This window comes from Rhinopithecus bieti, unplaced genomic scaffold (genome assembly GCF_001698545.2).
Source record: "Rhinopithecus bieti isolate Rb0 unplaced genomic scaffold, ASM169854v2 scaffold_66246, whole genome shotgun sequence".
NCBI classification, from domain to species: domain Eukaryota; kingdom Metazoa; phylum Chordata; class Mammalia; order Primates; family Cercopithecidae; genus Rhinopithecus; species Rhinopithecus bieti.
In genome coordinates this window covers 973,009-991,029 of record NW_016826110.1, presented here as the reverse complement: position 1 = coordinate 991,029, position 18,021 = coordinate 973,009, and the positions used below count along the sequence as shown (strand labels likewise).

The 18,021-nt window shown below is 36.8% G+C and overlaps 1 protein-coding gene across 1 annotated transcript in view; it reads right to left on the bottom strand.

Annotated features, from left to right (window-relative positions):
* NEK1 (NIMA related kinase 1) overlaps window positions 1–18,021 on the bottom strand; it is a 203,017-nt gene that overhangs the window by 78,654 nt on the left and 106,342 nt on the right. Inside the window, exons 24-26 of the mRNA XM_017863295.1 lie at window positions 8,261–8,392; window positions 6,319–6,384; window positions 6,003–6,231 (exon numbers count right to left, since the gene is read on the bottom strand). Of these exons, the coding sequence (XP_017718784.1) occupies window positions 6,003–6,231; window positions 6,319–6,384; window positions 8,261–8,392 (427 nt within the window). The remainder of the gene's footprint in view (window positions 1–6,002; window positions 6,232–6,318; window positions 6,385–8,260; window positions 8,393–18,021) is intronic.

Below are 18,021 nucleotides of genomic sequence, written 5' to 3'. Positions count from 1 at the left end.
AGAACATGTTTCTTTAGCTTGGAGAGTCTGTTACTACCCACCTTCTAAAGCCTACTTCTATCAATTCATCAAACTCACTCCCCGTCCAGTTTTGTTCCCTTACTGGCAAGGAGCTGTGATCCTTTGGAGGAGAAGAGGCATTCTGGTTTTGGGAATTTTCGGCCTTTTTGTGCTGGTTTTTCCTCATCTTCATGGATTTATCTACCTTTGGTCTTTGATGTTGGTGAACTTTGGATGGGGTTTTTGCATGGGCATCCTTTTTGTTGGTGTTGATGCTATTGCTTTCCGGTTGTTAGTTTTCCTTCTAACAGTCAGGTCCCTCTTCTGCAGGTCTGCTGGAGTTTGCTGAAGTTCCACCCCAGACCCTGTTTGCCTGGGTATCTCCAGAGGAGGCTGCAGAACAGAAAATATTGCTGCCTGATCCTTCCTCTGGAAGCCTCGTCCCAGAAGGGCACCCACCAGATGCCAGCTGAAGATCTCCTGTTTGAGGTGTCTGTTGACCCCTGCTGAGAGGTGTCTCCCAGTCAGGAGGCACGGCGGTCAAGGATCCACTTGAAGAGGCAGTCTGTCCCTTAGCGCATCTTGAGCGCTGTAGTGGGAGATCTGTTCCTCTCTTCAGAGCCAGTAGGCAGGAAAGTTTAAGTCTGTTGAAGCTGCGCCCACAGTGGTCCCTTCCCCCAGGTGCTCTGTCCCAGGGACATGGGAGTCTTTTCTATAAGCTCCTGACTGGGGCTGCTGCCTTTCTTTCAGAGATGCCCTGCCCAGAGAGTAGGAATCTGGAGAAGCCTCTCTAGATTCTGGCTACAGTGGCTTTGCCATGCTGCATTGGGTTCCGCACCCAGTTTGAACTTCCTGGCGGCTTTGTTTACAAAGCCTCAGTAATGGCAGATGCCCCTCCCCACACCAAGCTTGAGCATCCCAGGTCGACTTTAGACTGCTGTGCAGGCAGCGAGAATTTCAAGCCAGTGGATCTTAGCTTGTTGGGTTCCATGGGGGTGGGATCCACTGAGCAATACCACTCAGGTCCCTGACTTCAGCCCCCTTTCCAGGGGAGTGAATGGTCTTGCTGGCATTCCAGGCACCACTGGGGTACCAAAAAAAAAAAAAAAAAAAAAAAAAAAAAATCCTCCTGCAGCTAGTTCGGTGTCTGCCCAAACGGCCATCCAGTTTTATGCTTGATACCCAGGGCCCTGGTGGTGTAGGCACCCGAGGGAATCTTCTGGTCTGTGGGTTGTGAAAACCATGGGAAAAGCGTAGTATCTGGGCCAGATAGCACCGTCCCTCACAGCACAGTCCCTCACGGCTTCCCTTGGCTAGGGGAAGGAGTTCCTCGATCCCTTGTGCTTCCTGGGTGAGGGGACACCCCATCCTGCTTCTGCTCTCCCTCCGTGGGCTATACCTACTGTCTAACCAGTCCCAACGAGATGAACTGGGTACCTTAGTTGGAAATGCAGAAATCACCTGCCTTCTGCATTGGTCTCACCGGGAACTGTAGACCAGAGCTGTTCTTATTCGGCCATCCTGACACTTTCCCCCAACTTACTTGTATCTTTCTACCTTTGCCTCCATGCATCCTTTCACAATGGCAGTGGTCTATTGCCCCAGAGGTGCTCTCAATCATTTCCAGCCCCACCATCTCAGAGATCTCACAACACCAGTGTCTGTCCTCATATTTATGTTTTTGTCCTCACATTTATTTATTTAATAACTACTTTTCATGTATAAATTATGTGCTACATGACGGAGCATAAACATGCAGTACAAATAAGAAGCTTTATCAAAATGTTTTTATTCTAAAACAGAACACAAACACTTGAACAGATGAAGAAGATAATTACAGTATGTGATTAGTTCTTTAAAAATAATCAATAAAAGAACTCAGAAACAAAAAATCAAATACTGGCCAGGCACAGTGGCTCACACCTGTAATCCCAGCACTTTGGGAGATGAGGGCAGGAGGATTTTATGAGGCCAGGAGTTCAAAAGCAACCTGGGTAACACAGTGAGTCCACCATCTCTAACAAACAAACAAACAAAAATTAGCCGGGCATGGCACACGTACCTCTAGTTCCAGCTACTCTGGAGGCTGAGGCAGGAGGATCACTTGAGCCCAGAAATTTTAAGATACAGTCAGCCATGACTGTGCCACTGTATTCCAGCCTTTCTTGAAAACAAAACAAAAAAACTGCATATTTTTACTTCTAAGAGGGAGCTAAACAATGGGTACACACGGACATGGAGGCAAATAATAGACACTGGGGACTCCAAAAGGGGAGAGGTTGGGCAGAGGTGAGGGTTGAAAAATTACCCAATGGGGTACCATGTTCACTATTTGAGTGGTAGGTACAACTAGAAACCCAAACCTCATCATAATGCAATATATACATGTAACAAATCTGTACAGGTACACCCTGAATCTATATAAATAAAATAGATTTAAATAAATAAATATTTAAAGTACAGAAATAATATTCAATGATTTGAAAATAAGAAAAGGGTCAGGCATGGTGGCTCATGCCTATAATCCCAGCACTTTGGGAGGCCAAAGTGGGTGGATCACTTGAGGCCAGGAGTTTGAGACCAGCCTGGGCAACACAGCAAAACACCATCTCTCCAAAAAATACAAGAGAGAGAGAGAGGTCTACTATTAATAGAGGGGAGAAAAGTGAAGAAAGTGCTTCAAAAAGAGTGTGTGTGTGCGTGTGAGCGCACGTATGTGCGAGTATGGACAATAATCCAGGATGTCAAAGTTGTAAATACATAAAACAGGGCCTTTAAAACTTACCGACATGAAGGTCTATGGTGACCACGAAAAGATTTGTAATGGAGTGGTAGAGGAAAAAGTCTGGTTGAAGTAGGTTAAGAGAGATAAAGGAGAGGAACCAGAATCGTAAACAGAGAACAATTTTGAAGAATTCTGATATAAAGAGGACTTTCAGAAATGGAGTGATAGCTAAAGAACAGGGACAGAAAAAAAAAAAAAGAGAGAGAAGAAGCCATATTAAGCACTTGGGAAAGAGGGAAGGGGAAGAGCGCTATGGAAAAGAGAGAGGTTGGAATGTTTTAAGAAGTAAAAGGTGAGAAGTAAGTAGTTCCTAGTGAGCTGGTTAGAAGGAAATGGACACAATGAGCAGGCAAGGCATAAACCAAGGGAGAGGAAAGACTTGAATCATGAAAAGAACTTTGGACTTTTATTCTAGTTGCAATGAAAACCAATTGAGTTTTAAAATGAGAAAGTGGTGTGATATGCTTTGGTTTTCTAATCAGCATAAAATATTTTCAAGTCTCTTTTTCACAAGGTTACAATGACCCTACATCCCCACCAAGTAATACCATCTTACCTCTCTGTTCTGCTTCACAGTTTAGCTTCTTGAAAAGGTTCTAAACTCTTTTTAAATTTCCTCTCCTATTCACTTCTTAATTCTTGGATTCTATTTCTGTCTCTAGCACTCTAATGATACTGCTTTTACCAAACTCATATTGCCTCTTCCCTGACGAATCCAGTATACATTTTTTAGCCTTCAATACGTTACCTCTCTTCCTGAAGTGCTCTCTTCTTTCTTTGGAACCCATACTACAGTCTCCTAATTTTATCTCTGTCTGTTCCTTATTTTCTTTGCAAAGGTCTTCCTCTGATGAACTCTTAGACTAGTTTCACATAAAGCCCCTATAAGTCTGTCTCCTAGGAACTTTTAAGTATCTCCTCTTTATTACCTTTCAGTAATTTAGTTAAGGTCATCATTAACTTTTGCCTAGATTAGTGCAACAGCCTCTAAAAACTGGTTTCAAGGATATCTACTTCTTACTAAGATAGTATGGAGTAATTAGAGTTATGCTGCTCCCTAAATAACCAAAACAACTGGACAAAATATATGAGAGAGCAGTTTCAAGACATTGTACAACAGGTAGTAAAGAACATGGGTCCCTGAGAGAGAGAAAAAACAAAAACAAATGAGATGATCCCTATGATTGCCCACCTTTAAGAGTTTTCAGGCTATAGCTAATGGGTCTACCACACTCCCTGAGTTCAGGAGGTAGAGCTGGGATTCCTGGAAGACCAAGGCAACTAGAAAGAGAATTCCAGAGACCTGCAGACAGTAGCGCCTGAGTATGAGCAGAGCAAATATATGAGAAAACTACCCAAGTTAGGAAAAAAAAGCACCCAAAAGATTACAGAGAACACAAGACATGAAATAGTGTCTACTCCTACCAGCCAAACTGGAAAACCTCATCATTCCTTGTGTAGAGCACTCAGAAGTGTCTTATCTCCTAAATGGGGATAATTAGCATTAGACTAAACATGGCTGTTATCTCATCTCACAAATATTAAAAATAAGACATGAATGAATCAAACTGGGCCCAAGTATTAAAACTTAACTGCATTCCAGAATAAATCTCCAGAATAATTACAAAAATACAAAAATACCTAGTACCCAACAAGGTAAAGTGCAAAATGTCCGACATCCAATTAAAAATAGCCAAGCATGCAAAGAAGCAGAAGAATATGACCTGTAACAAGGAGAAAAGGCAATTAATAAAATGGACCCAATAAAATTCTAACATCTGACACAGATGTTAGAATAAGTAAAGACATTAATAAAGTTTTTACAACTGTATTCCATATGATCAAAAAAGTTAAGCAGAGACATGGCAGATAGAAAAACAACTCCTTAAACTTCTGGAGGTGAAAACTACAATATCTGAGATGAAAAGTACATTGAATAGGATTAATAGCAGATTGGATATGGCAGGAAAAAAAGACTATCATCTATTAAAGATAGAGTAATAGAAACTATCCACAATGAAACACAACAAGAATCTAAAAAAATAAAATGAAAAGAGCACCACTGAGGTATGAGACAAAAAGTGAAACTAGAGTCCCTAAAGGACAGAAGGAAGAGGCATGGAAAAAATATTAGAAGAAATGATGGCTGAAAGTGTTCCTAATGTGTCAACCATAAACCCAAATATACAAGAAGCTCAATGAATTCCAAGGACAGAAACATGAAGAAAACTATACCAAGGCACTTTATAATCATATTGCTTAAAACCAGTGATAAACACAAATCATAAAAGCAGTCAGATAGTGTCCCCACCCAAATCTCATCTCGAATTATAATCCTGTGTTGAGGGAGATAGGTGATTGGATCTTGGGGGCTCTTCCAAGACTGATTTATGGTCTCTTATGTATTCCTGCAGTAGTCTATGATTATTCCTAGAATATTATTTATCAACTACAATTATCTCTTTACTTGCCTGCCTTTCCACTAGACCTTAAGCTCCTTAAGGGGAGGGACTACATTCTAAACATTATTATATTTCCATTGCTTCAGAGTGTATTGCATATGGTAGGTATCCAATAAAGAATTGTTGAATAAATAAGCAAAATAAATGCTATCAAGTCTTTGGGCTTTTTTCCAATGCTAGAAAAAAATTCTACAAAAACAGTCTGTGAAAAAAATTACTTAAAATCAGATTTGTTGATGGTCAGACTTGTCCTTCTAGAATGTAAGCTCCACAAGAGCACATGTTTCTGTTTTGTTTCTATATCTCCAATGCCTAGAATAATGTAAGAAAATATAGATTCTTAGTAATTATCACTGAATAAGTAAATCATTAGGTCAGATTTTCTCAATACTCTCACTAAATGCCTAAGAGATGTTTCTGAGACACTACTCTGGTTCTCATCAAGAATTATTTGTAGTAACAGATTAATTTAACATGGTATACAGAGTTAAAGTAATATAATTTAAATATGTATCATTAGTTCCCTCTTTCACACTATACACTTTTGTAATAAAAATCCTTGCCATTAAGGCTGATTAGTTTGATTAGTTTTCTCTGTTCTTCATATCTCCCTGTGAGAGGGAGGCACTTCTACTTGCCCAAAAGGAAAATTTCTCTCAGTTCTTCTAAGTGTTCATTTTTTTTCAGAGTGGTTAGTCTACAAGTTTATGTATGTACTAGACCTAAATAGGATATTAATATACTTCTATACATACTTTCAGTTGTAGAGAAGGATGTGTCTAGTGTTAACTCATCCAGAGGAATCACAAGTTGACCTCCTGCCTCCCACTTCTTGCGATCAGATGAAACTGATTTTTCTTTTTCATGCTCTTTGGCATCTTCAAGAACATTTATCTCACAAGTATCAGAGAGATGCTGCTTTCCTTTTTCATCTTCTTGAGCTTTAAGATTTTCATTTAATCTACGAAGTATTTCTCGCTTACTCTGAAAGTTATAACATTGTATATTTTAATATTTTAATATGTATATCATTAAGTAAAATGACTGATAAATGTCGAAAATTATACTTACTGAAATAGCGTCGTTGGTCTTTTGTATTTCTTCTGAAGTTTCCCGGGTATCAGTTAAACTACTGTCCTTTAAATGCAGATAGATACAGAGGAAGCAACAATTTTATTTTTTTAAATCTACCTTTAAAATATGATATCCTTGTTACTTTTGCTTTTCATTACTTTGTTCCTTGTAAATTTTTTATTTCTATAAAATGTTAACAAAGCTTCCTTTATTATCTACAATGATTAAACTTTGAATATTATTAATTAGACAACATAGAGAGGGGTCAATTCTCAATTATTTGTCATATTTTTGGATTACTGCTCACATAATTAAGTATATCCTCTGACCGTCTGGCACTTGATTTTTTGGTAATTTAAGTCATTGGTAGAATTAAGAGGAAAATTCATATGCTTTCTTAATTATAACTAGAAAAAGTTTTGATAGATGAAGTAATTCAAAATAGGCTGTGTAATTTTAAAACTGTCTTTATGTTTCATGTATATAAATCCTTGTTAAGCCATAGTACTAAATGTAATTGAGAAGTGGCTCTCCTCCCTAAACAAAGAGTGTAACAAAAATTAGTTCGGAGTCATTTGTACTACAAATGACATAAATTTAATATCCTAATTAGCACTGTCAAAGCAATCTAGACTATTTAAAATTAAAAAATATACGAAAAGAAGAAATTAGCAGTTATGAAAGCTATGAAAGCAAAGGCATGTAGAAGGTTCAAAGTAAGAGCAATTTTCAAAGTTTTAAGTAAGTGACATTTACCAACACAACACAGAAAGAAAACCATTCAGTTATATGGATTACCTCAAATTTTGTAATACTTAAAAAAAATAAAAAATTTGGCAGTCAGTTTCAAAGTAATATATGAAGCAATGAGACAAAGAACATTTTACCCAGTAAAGTAGTCAGGAATTAGCAGTCCTACAACCAGAGAGATGAACAGCTATTGAGATGTGAGACTGGGTATCAAGAAGGGACCACACAGTGGTATCTAAAGTTGGAGTAACAACGTAGCACATGCAAAGTCGTTATCAGAAAGAAAAAGTGACTAAGCCTACTTGAAGAACAATCGTTTCTTACATGAAGTTCTTGAGAATGATCAAGAAACGTATATTTTCCTACTTAGTCTTATTTTCAAAATCAACCCAAAGGCTGTTAAAAAAAACAACCAGTGTACCAATTTTGTCTGCAAATATTTACTGAAACTCAACAAATAAAAGGCACAGACATCCATTACTAGGAAAGAGGAAAATGAAGTTACTATGTTTTCTGATTCAGTAGACTTTTCTCCTTCTGTCTGTTGAATTCTAGGCAGCAGCTCCACACTATGAGCCCATTTCTCTTAACCCCTGAACAGAGTCTTCACACTTCAGACAGACACTTGAAATATACTTCTAAGTTTAAGCTTTTTATTTGTCTATGTTTCTGTTTTACTACCTGTATGGCATGACAGAGATTCAAAAGTAGAAGGTAAAAGGAATAACTGATGAATTAATTGTAGTTATACTGAGTCCTCTAACATTTGCTATGTCACAAAATTTGAATAAATGTAAACATGTGTTGGACTTAATTCCTAGAGCTACTTTAGTACTAAACAGACATTATTTTTTTAAAAGGGAACATTTATTAATCATGAGGGTTGGGTAGAAAAATGTTTGTAATGTTATTTTCAGTACATTTCTATGTATATTCTATTTTTTCAATATTCTTTTAAAGTGATATAAGAGTTATTGTAATATATTTTCATCTACCAGGTGGTCCTAGATATAAAACTTATAAACAATGAGGCTCCAGTATTCTGAGTAAACTAAAATCCCTTAAAAAGTAATTTTTTTCCCTAGAAAAACCTGAAGGGGACAATAAGGATTAATGTGATTTCATTAAATTTAACTTCCTTTTAAATAATCTTTTGACTTTGAGGAGTTCTGAATCTTAGGAAACTTACCACGCCAACTTCTTTCAAAGCTGAAGTCACAGAAATAACTGATCTCATCTGTTGCTTTGATGGAGAGCCACCTGTTTCATGTTGTCCCAAAGGTGGAGAAACATCAGAACTCTTAACTCCTTTAGCCACCAACTATAAAAAAGAATTTTATTAAATACATTAGGGATTTTATATGTGCATGAAGAAGTAAAATGGTACATATCAGATAACTATTTATCCACTCTATCCACAAGTAATTTTTTCATTCCTGAATTATCTGTTGAGCAAGGCATTATGATGCTACATGCTGGGGACAGAGCAGTGACTAGCGAAAAAAACCTCTGGTCTCAGATGTAAACACAGTCATGTCACGTAGTCCTAAATAACCCGCTTTCATTGCATTATCAATGTTTCATAAAATGATCCTGAAAAACTGTCTTTTAAAGATTCAAGTGTAAGATTTTTGTTAATCTTACACCCTAGAACTTAAAGTATAATAACAATAAAAAACAAAAAAAGAAAAAAAGAAAAGAAATGCTTTTGTAATTTCTGCAGGTTTGGGTACAATCTTCTCAAAGTTCAAATGTCAATTACTCAACATAAAAGCCCTCATAAAATGCCAACATAAATGAGAATGGAAGGAGAAACAGATTCAGGTAATATTTACTTCTTTTACAAAGTAAGTTTTTTTAAAAAAAAAATTTACTTCACTGAAAATATGTTGTATTAACACATGTGCTTGTTTTTATCTTGCCATTTAAATTCTAACAAAGCAAGATTCTGAACCCTTAATTAATACAAGGAAATGACATTAATGGGTATGACAATAGTAACACAGCAGAAAGTTTACTCCCTACTCCCTATTCCTAGTCTTCCTCAATCTAGGAAACAAGAGTTTCCGTGGAGTATACATTTCAAACACAATATTTATTGAGTATCTTCTAAAAATAATCATACAATCTTAATATTTAGGCTTCTAGACCTTCATTTTATACCAATACAGGCATACCTCTGAGATATTGTGCACTTGGTTCCAGACCGCTGCAATAACGGTAATATTGCAATAAAGTGAGTTACACAAATTCTGGGGTTTCTCAGTGCATATAAAATTTATGCTTACACTATTCTGTAGCCTTTAAGTGTGCAACAGCATTATATCTAAAAAACGACGTACATACCTTAATAAACACCTCATTCCTAAAAAAAAAATGCTAATGATTCTTCTGAGCTTTCAATAAATTGTAATCATTTTGCTGGTGGAGGGGCTTGCCTTGATACTGATGGCTACTGACTGATCAGGGTGGTGACTGCTAGATGTTGGGGTGGCTGTGACAATTTCTTAAAATAAGACAAAAATGAAGTTTGCTGCATCCATCGACTCTTTCATGAAAATATTCTTTTGATTTTGTAAAAATATTTTTAAAATCCTTTATTATTTAAATAAAGATTGAGGTCTCACTATATTGCCTAGGCTGGTCTTGAACTCCTGGCTTCAATGATTGTCCTGACTCAGCCTCACAAAGTGCTGGGATTACAAGCATAAGCCACCGTGCCTAGCCCATGAAAATACTTATCTGCAGCATGTGATGCTGTTGCATTTTACCCATAGTAGAAGTTCTTTCAAAACCGGAGTCAGTCCTCTCAAACCCTGTTGTTGCTTTATCGACTAAGTTTAAAAAATATTCTAAATTCCTTGTCATTTCAAACAATGTACAAAATAGCTTCACCAGAAGTAGACTCCACCTCAAGAAACCACTTTCTTTGCTCCTCCGTAAGAAGCAACTCCTCATCCATTCAAGTTTATCATGAGATTGCAGCAATTCAGTCATATCTTCAGACTCCCCTTGTCATTCTACTTCTCTTGCTATTTCTGCTACATCTACAGTGACTTCCTCCACTGAAATCTTGAACCTTTCAAAGTCATCCATGAAGAATGTAGTCAACTTCTTCCAAACTCCTGTTAATGTTGGCATTAACATTAACATGACATTAACTCCTTCCAAGAATAAAAAAGTTCTGAATGGCATCTAGAATGATGAATACTTTTTAGAAGGCTTTCAATTTACTTTGCCCAGATCCATTAGAGGAATCATTATCTATGGCAGCTACAGTGAAAAATTTTCTTAAATAAGAAGACTTGAAAGTCAAAACGACTTCTTGATACATTGGCTGCAGAATGGATGTTGTGTTAGCAGGCATGAAAACAACATGATTCTCTTTGTATAATACATCTCCATCAGAGCTCTTGGATAACTAGGAGCATTGTCAATGAGTAGTAATATTTGGAAAGAATTTTTTTTTTTTTTTTTTTTTTTCTGACCAGTAGGTCTCAACAATGGGCTTAAAATATTCACAGTAAACTATGCTGTAAACAGATGTGCAGTCATCCAGGCTTTGTTGCTCCATTTATAGAACACAAATAGAATAGATTTAGTATAATTCTTAAGGGTCCTAGGAGTTTCAGAATGGCAAATGAGCACTGGCTTCAACTTGAAGTCACCAGCTGCATTAGCTCCCGATAAGAGAGTCAGCCAGTCTTTTGAAGCTTTGAAGTGAGGTACTGACTTCTCTTTAGCTATGAGAGTCCTAGATGGCATCTTCTTCCAATAGAAGGCTGTTTTGTCTACACTGAAAATCTGTTTATTATTACCACCTTTATCAATGATCTTAGCTACATCTCCTGGATAATGTACTGCAGTTTCTACATCAGCACTTACTGCTTTACCTTGCACTTTTATGTTATGAAGGTGGCTTCTTTCCTTAAACCTTATGAACCAACCTCTGCTCGCCTACAATTTTTCTTCTGTAGCTTCCTTATCTCTCCCAGTCTTCATGGAATTGAGGAGAGTTAGGGCCTTGCTCTGGATTAGGCTTTGGCCAAAGAGAATGTTGTGGCTGGTTTGATCTTCTATCCAGACCACTAAAGCTTTCTCCATATCAGCAAGAAGGTTGTTTTGCTTTCTTTCTTTTTTTTCTAAGAGATGGGGTCTTGCTCTGTCGCCCAGGCTGGAGTGCAAATCCAGGCACAATCATAGCTCACTGCAACCTTGAAATCCTAGGCTCAAATGATTGTTCTGCCTTAGTTTCTCAATGTGGTTGGGACTATAGTTGTGTGCCACCACATCCAGCTAATTTTTCTTTCTTTTTTTTTTTTAAGAGCCAGGTTCTCACTATGTTGTCCATGCTAGTCTCAAACTTCTGGCCTCAAGCAATTCTCCTGTCTCAGTCTCCCAAGTTGCTGAGACTACAGGCACCTGGCTGTTTCGCTTTCTTATTGTGTGTGTTCACTGGAGTAGAACTGTTTTTTTTTTCTGAGATGGAGTCTTGCACTGTCACTCAGGCTGCAATGCAATGGTGCTATCTTCGCTCGCTGAAACCTCTGACTCCCTGCTGGGTTTACATGATTCTCCTGCCTCAAACTCCTGAGTAGCTGAGATTGCAGGTGCACACCACCACGCCCGGCTAAATTTTTGTATTTTTAGTAGAGATGGGGTTTCACTATGTTAGCCAGGCTGGTCTTGAACTCCTGACCTCGTGATCCACCCGCCTCAGCCTCCAACATGCTGGGATTACAGGCGTGAGCCACCGCACCTGGTCTGGGGTAGCACTTATAATTTCCTTCAGGAATTTTTCCTTTGCATTCACAACTTGGATAACTGGTGCAAGAGGCTTAATTCTGTGCCTGTCTCAGCTTTCAATATGCCTTCATCACCAAGCTTAATCTTGATTTCAAGTGAGAGACACGCAACTCTTTCTTTCACTTGAATACTTAAGAGGCCACTGTAAGTCATTAAGTGACCTAATTTCAATATTATTTTGTCTTAGGGAATAAGGTCTGAGGACAGAGACAAGGGAACTACCAGTCAGTGGAGCAATCAGAACACACATATTCATCAGTTAAATTTCCCATCTTATATGAGTGCAGTCTGTGGTGCCTCAAAACAATTACAACAGTAACATCAAAGATACAATGATAATAATGAAAAAGTTTGAAATACGGCAAGAATTACAAAAATGTGACACAAAGACACAAAATGAGCAGAAGCTGTTGGGAAAATGATAGACTTGCTTGATGCAGGGTTGTCACAAACTTTCAATTTGTAAAAAATGCAGTATTTGTGAAGCACAATAAAACAAGGTATGCCTGTATTTATTTTGTTTAAAAAAGGATGGAAACATTGCTTTAGTCCCATAGTTCAATATTGCTGAAAAAGTATACTGATGTTTAAGATGTTACTACAAACAGGCCGGGCAAAGTGACTCATGCCTGTAATCCCAGCACTTTGGGAGGCCAAGGCGGGTGGATCACAAAGTCACGAGTTCGAGACCAGCCTGGCCAGCATGGTGAAACCCTCTCTCTACTAAAAATACAAAAAATTGACTGGCCATACAGGTGGCGCACACCTGTAGTCCCAGGTACTCAGGAGGCTGAGGCAGGAGAATTGCTTGAACCTGTGAGGTAGAGGTTGCAGTGAGCTGAGATGGCGCCACTGCACTCCAGCCTGGACGACAGAGTGAGACTCTGTCTCAAAAAAAAAAAAAAAAAAAAAAAAGTTGCTACAAATAACTTTTAAAAATATCTAGAGCTCATATAACATAACAGTATTATCACCTTGAAAGAGTATATCTAAATATTTTGAAACTTTATATTTGCTTTAATTACTATAGAATATAAATTCAAATAAGGTTTTATACACTGAGGGAATAAAAACAAGCTCCAAAGTTGTTTTGAATAGCAGCATTTTTAGAACAAATGTTATTTCTCCAGATGATTATTTAAAAGAAATAGACTTTGAATGTACACATTCTGCCATTTTTATTTAAATCAGAAATTTAAATAAAACTTCTCTGCCACATACTATTACAGGTGTGTGCCACCATGCCCGGCTAATTTTTGTATTTTTAGTAGAAACGGGATTTCACAGGTTGGCCAGGCTGTTCTCGAACTCCTGACCTCATGATCCGCCTGCCTTGGCCTCCCAGAGTGCTGGGATTATGGGTGTGAGCCACTGCCTTTGGCCTGCTATTTCAATACATTAATCTGACATGATTTCTTTGAGAAGACAAATCCACAATATTTAATTTATCAATAAATTAAAGTATGTATTAATACCTATTAAGGCCAAGCACAGTTCTAGATAATAATATCCAAAATGAACTAGACACAATATTTTCTCTGAGGGGACTGTAAATTAGAAAAGACAAAAGAACACATAAATCAATCAGTATGTTACAGAGAAAAAATAAAGAGATATGTACTAAATGATCTGGGGAAGAATGAAACAAAAAATATAGAAGCAACTAACTCTGTAAAGTCAAGAGAGGCGCCAGTGAGAACAGCCTTCGCAGAGCAGCCAATGGTCAGCCATTCATTGTTCAGGAAGGCCATAAAATACAGATAAAGTAGGACAGTTCTACATTCAAATGCCAAAACACTCACCTGTCCTGTGATTTTTCATTGATTTCATCCTCTCTGAACCTCACAGTTTTTCTCTAAAATAGAAATGCTGTACTCATTGCCTCTCTGCTATAGGGATTGCATGAGACAATTTATGTAAAGTACACATCTGTGTACCTAATAAATAGTAGCAATTGTTATTTATTTGGTTTCCATTAAATAAGATTATTTGGCTTAAACACCAAAAGTCTGATTTGAGTTCCTGAGGAAATGTATTAAGTTTCAGAATGCAAGTTTCTATCTTTAGAATGCAGACTAAAAACAAAAACCTCCTATATTAACCATGATCAGAAATTAAAATTTGGACATTGTGAGAGACAAATTTATTGGCACTTTTATAATAATGATCTTCAGCAGCCTTCAGTAAATGCTTATGTTCTATAATCAAATGCATACTGATCTCTCCTTTGGGTCAACTAAACCAAACAGATTAGAAGAACCTAAACAGACAAATTCAGACATGAAATCTAAATGAATGAAGAAAGGCAGACAGATTACTAACTCTTACAATCACTTAAAAAGACAACTAAGTTACTGAAAATTTATGGGTAGTTCAGGATGACTACTGAGATGTGGCAACATCATTATAAGCTAATGTCACATACATAAGTAACTTATTAGTACAGTTGAATTGGGCCTTCTGTATAAACATTATGGTATATTATTTATAATCAGAACCTTAAAGCTTTTCAATATTAACTACATCTTGAGATAAAAGACGATAATGTACTTCTAATTATTGAAAAATAAACCATTACACTAAGCATTTTATACGGAAAGTTGAACAAATATGACAAATCACAAAAATTTTAACCCAGGAAAACAATATAAAGTTTAATATAAGAGAAAATATAAAATTTGGAGCAAAGAATGACCCAATTTTATTACACAATTGATCACCCAGCTAAATCTATAATTCATATTTCATTCTAAAATACTTTTTCACTGCGTGCAATGGCTCACACCTATAATCCCAGCACTTCAGGAGGCTGAGGGAGGACGAGCACTTGAACCCAGGAGTTTGAGACCCAGTTAGTTTTCTTTTTTCTTGTAGAAATGGAGTCTCACCAGACCAGTGAGACTCTATTTGTATAAAAAATAAGAAAATTAGCTGGGCGTAGTGATGTGTGCTAAGGGTCCCAGATACAGACAGGCTGAGGCAGGAGGATCCCTTAAGCCCAGCAGGTCGAAATTGCAGAGTCATGTTCATACCACTGCACTCCAGCCTGAGTGACAGAGCAAGACCCTGTCTCAAAAACAAAACAAAACAAAACAAAACAAAACAAAACAAAACAAAACAAAGCACAGTCTTTCAAAGTTCAATCACAGTTTTAAATATAAAAATTTGCAAAAAAAAGATAAAACATTGACCTGAAAGTTTCATAATTCAGGTTTAAAAGAAATGCTTTAGAAGCTTTTTTTTCTTAGCCATTTTTCTCACAAGGTTCATAAATTTAAGGCTTCTCAGCATTGCTTTTATTGTCACAAAACGTTTTCAATCATCACTGTAAAACTGTTTCTACTTTATGTGTCAATTTTACTATGTGCTAAAAAATTAAGCAGCAGTGCCACCAAATGACGAAACTCAAAATTTCACCAAATAGTGAGGCGAGGCTTATAAACACATGAAACCACCAGTTTGCTTACTCTTGATGCATAGATCAATAAGAAACATATTTTCATCTTTATGCTGACTTATTAGTGAGGATTTAATGTATATTAGGAAAGTATTATTAAATGGCCTAATTTCATATTTTGAATACAGAGTAACTTCACACAGTTATATACGGCCTAAAGATATATCATGGCCAAATCTTACCAAATTCATATTTAACTTCTCAAAACCTTGTCTTTGAAGAACCAATAGTATAAAAGTATTTGTATTTGAATAAATTTTCTTCACTAGTATTGCCATAATGGTTTTACAAGAATGTCTAAGAATAAGAACAAGGTAGCCAGAAGCAGTAAGTGTGTACACCCTGGGGGGAGCCTTACAGGCGTGCAATGGAAAGTATAAAAATAAGACAAAGATGGAGATAGAAAAACACAAGAATTTATATTCAAAATATTTTATCCATCCTAACCAAGACAGAATCTCCCTAATTTTATTTTTCACTGAATTTTAATTCTTAAAACATTGCTACCCTTTTAAAAAACTGAACCTCTCTTCCTTACATACTTCATTCACAATATAGCATACATGATGGCTGAAAACGTAACACTATATTATTTGGCTCTCCCAAAAAACGGACCCCCACCATCACACATTGTTCTCCATACATAAATCCCAATTGGTACTACAATTTTTATCATTAAATAAGTCAAAGAGAAAATTTTATAAAATTAGGTATATACTGCCAAAGAATCACAATAGTTAAGGCAGTGATTTTTTTTTCTTCACTTTTAAGTTCCAGGGTACCTGTGCAGAATGTACAGGCTTGTTATATAGGTAAATGTGTGCCATGGCGGTTTGCTGCACAGATCAACTCATCACGCAGGTATTAAGGCCAGCATCTGTTAGCTATTCTTCCTGATGCTCTCTCTTCCTCCACATCCCTCAAAAGCCCCAATGTGTGTTGTTCCCACCAAGGTGTCCATGTATTCTGATCGTTCAGCTCCCACTTATAAGTGATATCATGAGGTGTTTGCTTTTCTGTTCCTGTGTTAGTCTGTTGAGGATAACAGCTTCCAGCTCCATCAATGTCCCTGCAAAGGACATGATCTTATTCCTTTCTATGGCTGCAACGTATTCCATGGTGTATACGTACCATGTTTTCTTTATCCAGTCTATCACTGATGGAAATTTGGGTTGATTCTATGTCTTTGCTATCGTGAATAGTACTGCAATGAACATATGCATGCATGTATCTTTATAATAGAATGATTTATATATTTTGGGGTATATACCCACTAATGGGATTGCTGGGTCAAATAGTGTATCTGCTTCTAGATCTTTGAGGAATACCCACACTGTCTTCCAAAATGGCTGAACTAATTTACGCTTCCACCAACAGTGTAAATGCATTTCTTTTTCTCTGTAACCTTGCCAGCATCTGTTGTTTCTTGATTTTTTAATAATTGTCATTCTGACTGGCGTGAGATGGTATTTCTCTGTGGTTTTGATTTGCATTTCTCTAATGATCAGTGATGTTGAGCTTTTCTTCATGTTTGTTGGCCGCATGCATGTCTTCTTTTAGGAAGTGTCTGTTTATGTCCTTTGCTCATTTTTTTAATGGGTAAAAATAGACATTTTTGTTTTTTTCTTGTAAATTTAAATTCCTTGCAGACTCTGGATATTAGTTATTTGTCAGATGGATACACTGCAAAAATTTTCTCCAATTCTGTAGGTTGTCTGCTCACTCTGATGATAATTTCTTTTGCTGTGCAAAAGCTCTTTAGTTTAATTAGATCCCATTTGCCAATTTTTGCTTCTGTTGCTATGGCTTTTGGCATTTCATCATGAAATCTTTGCTTGTGCCTGTGTCCTGAAGGATACTGTCTAGATTTTCTTCTAGGATTTCTATAGTTTGGGGTTTTACATTTACGTCTTTAATCCATCTTGAGTTAACTTTGTATAAAGTATAAGGAAGGGGGGTCCAGTTTCAATTTTCTGCATATGACTAGTCAGTTCTCCCAGCACCATTTATTAAATAGGGAATCCTTTCCCCATTGCTTGTTTTTGTCAGGTTTTTCAAAGATCAGTTGGGTGTAGGTATGTGGTTTATTTCTGAGTTCTCTATTCTGTTCCATTGTTCTATGTGTCTATTTTTGTACTAGTACCATCCTGTTTTGGTTACAGGGCAGTGGTTTTTATCCTTTGTTAGATTGAAAATATTGTACTTTTGAGAATCCAAGGAAATATATGTGGTTTTACTGAAGAAAATGCGCCAACATACAAACTGCCAAACTTTACATTAATATTTTAGGGGGCTTAATAATGCTAGTCTCAACTCTGAATTCCACGTTAACCACTCCTGAGTCATGGTCAATGAATAAAGATAGATATATGAACACTACCCCCCAATATAACATCTAGACTATGCTATATTAGACTTTCTATTGAAACAATAGTTGAATAACTTCAATCAATTTTTTTTTGTATATTAAGCTGGACTTCAATACTTACATTATAAATAATATTTTTCTACACAATTTAGATAGAGCAACATTAGAGAATAAGCCCTTCATCTAGATGAGGAAATAAAGGCCACAAACATTAAGTCACTCCTCAAACAGGCTAATTAATTGGCAAGGCTGAGACCAAAAATCAGGTATTCTGATTCCTAGTTTCATTTTTTTCCCACTATACCAGTGTGCATTAAAT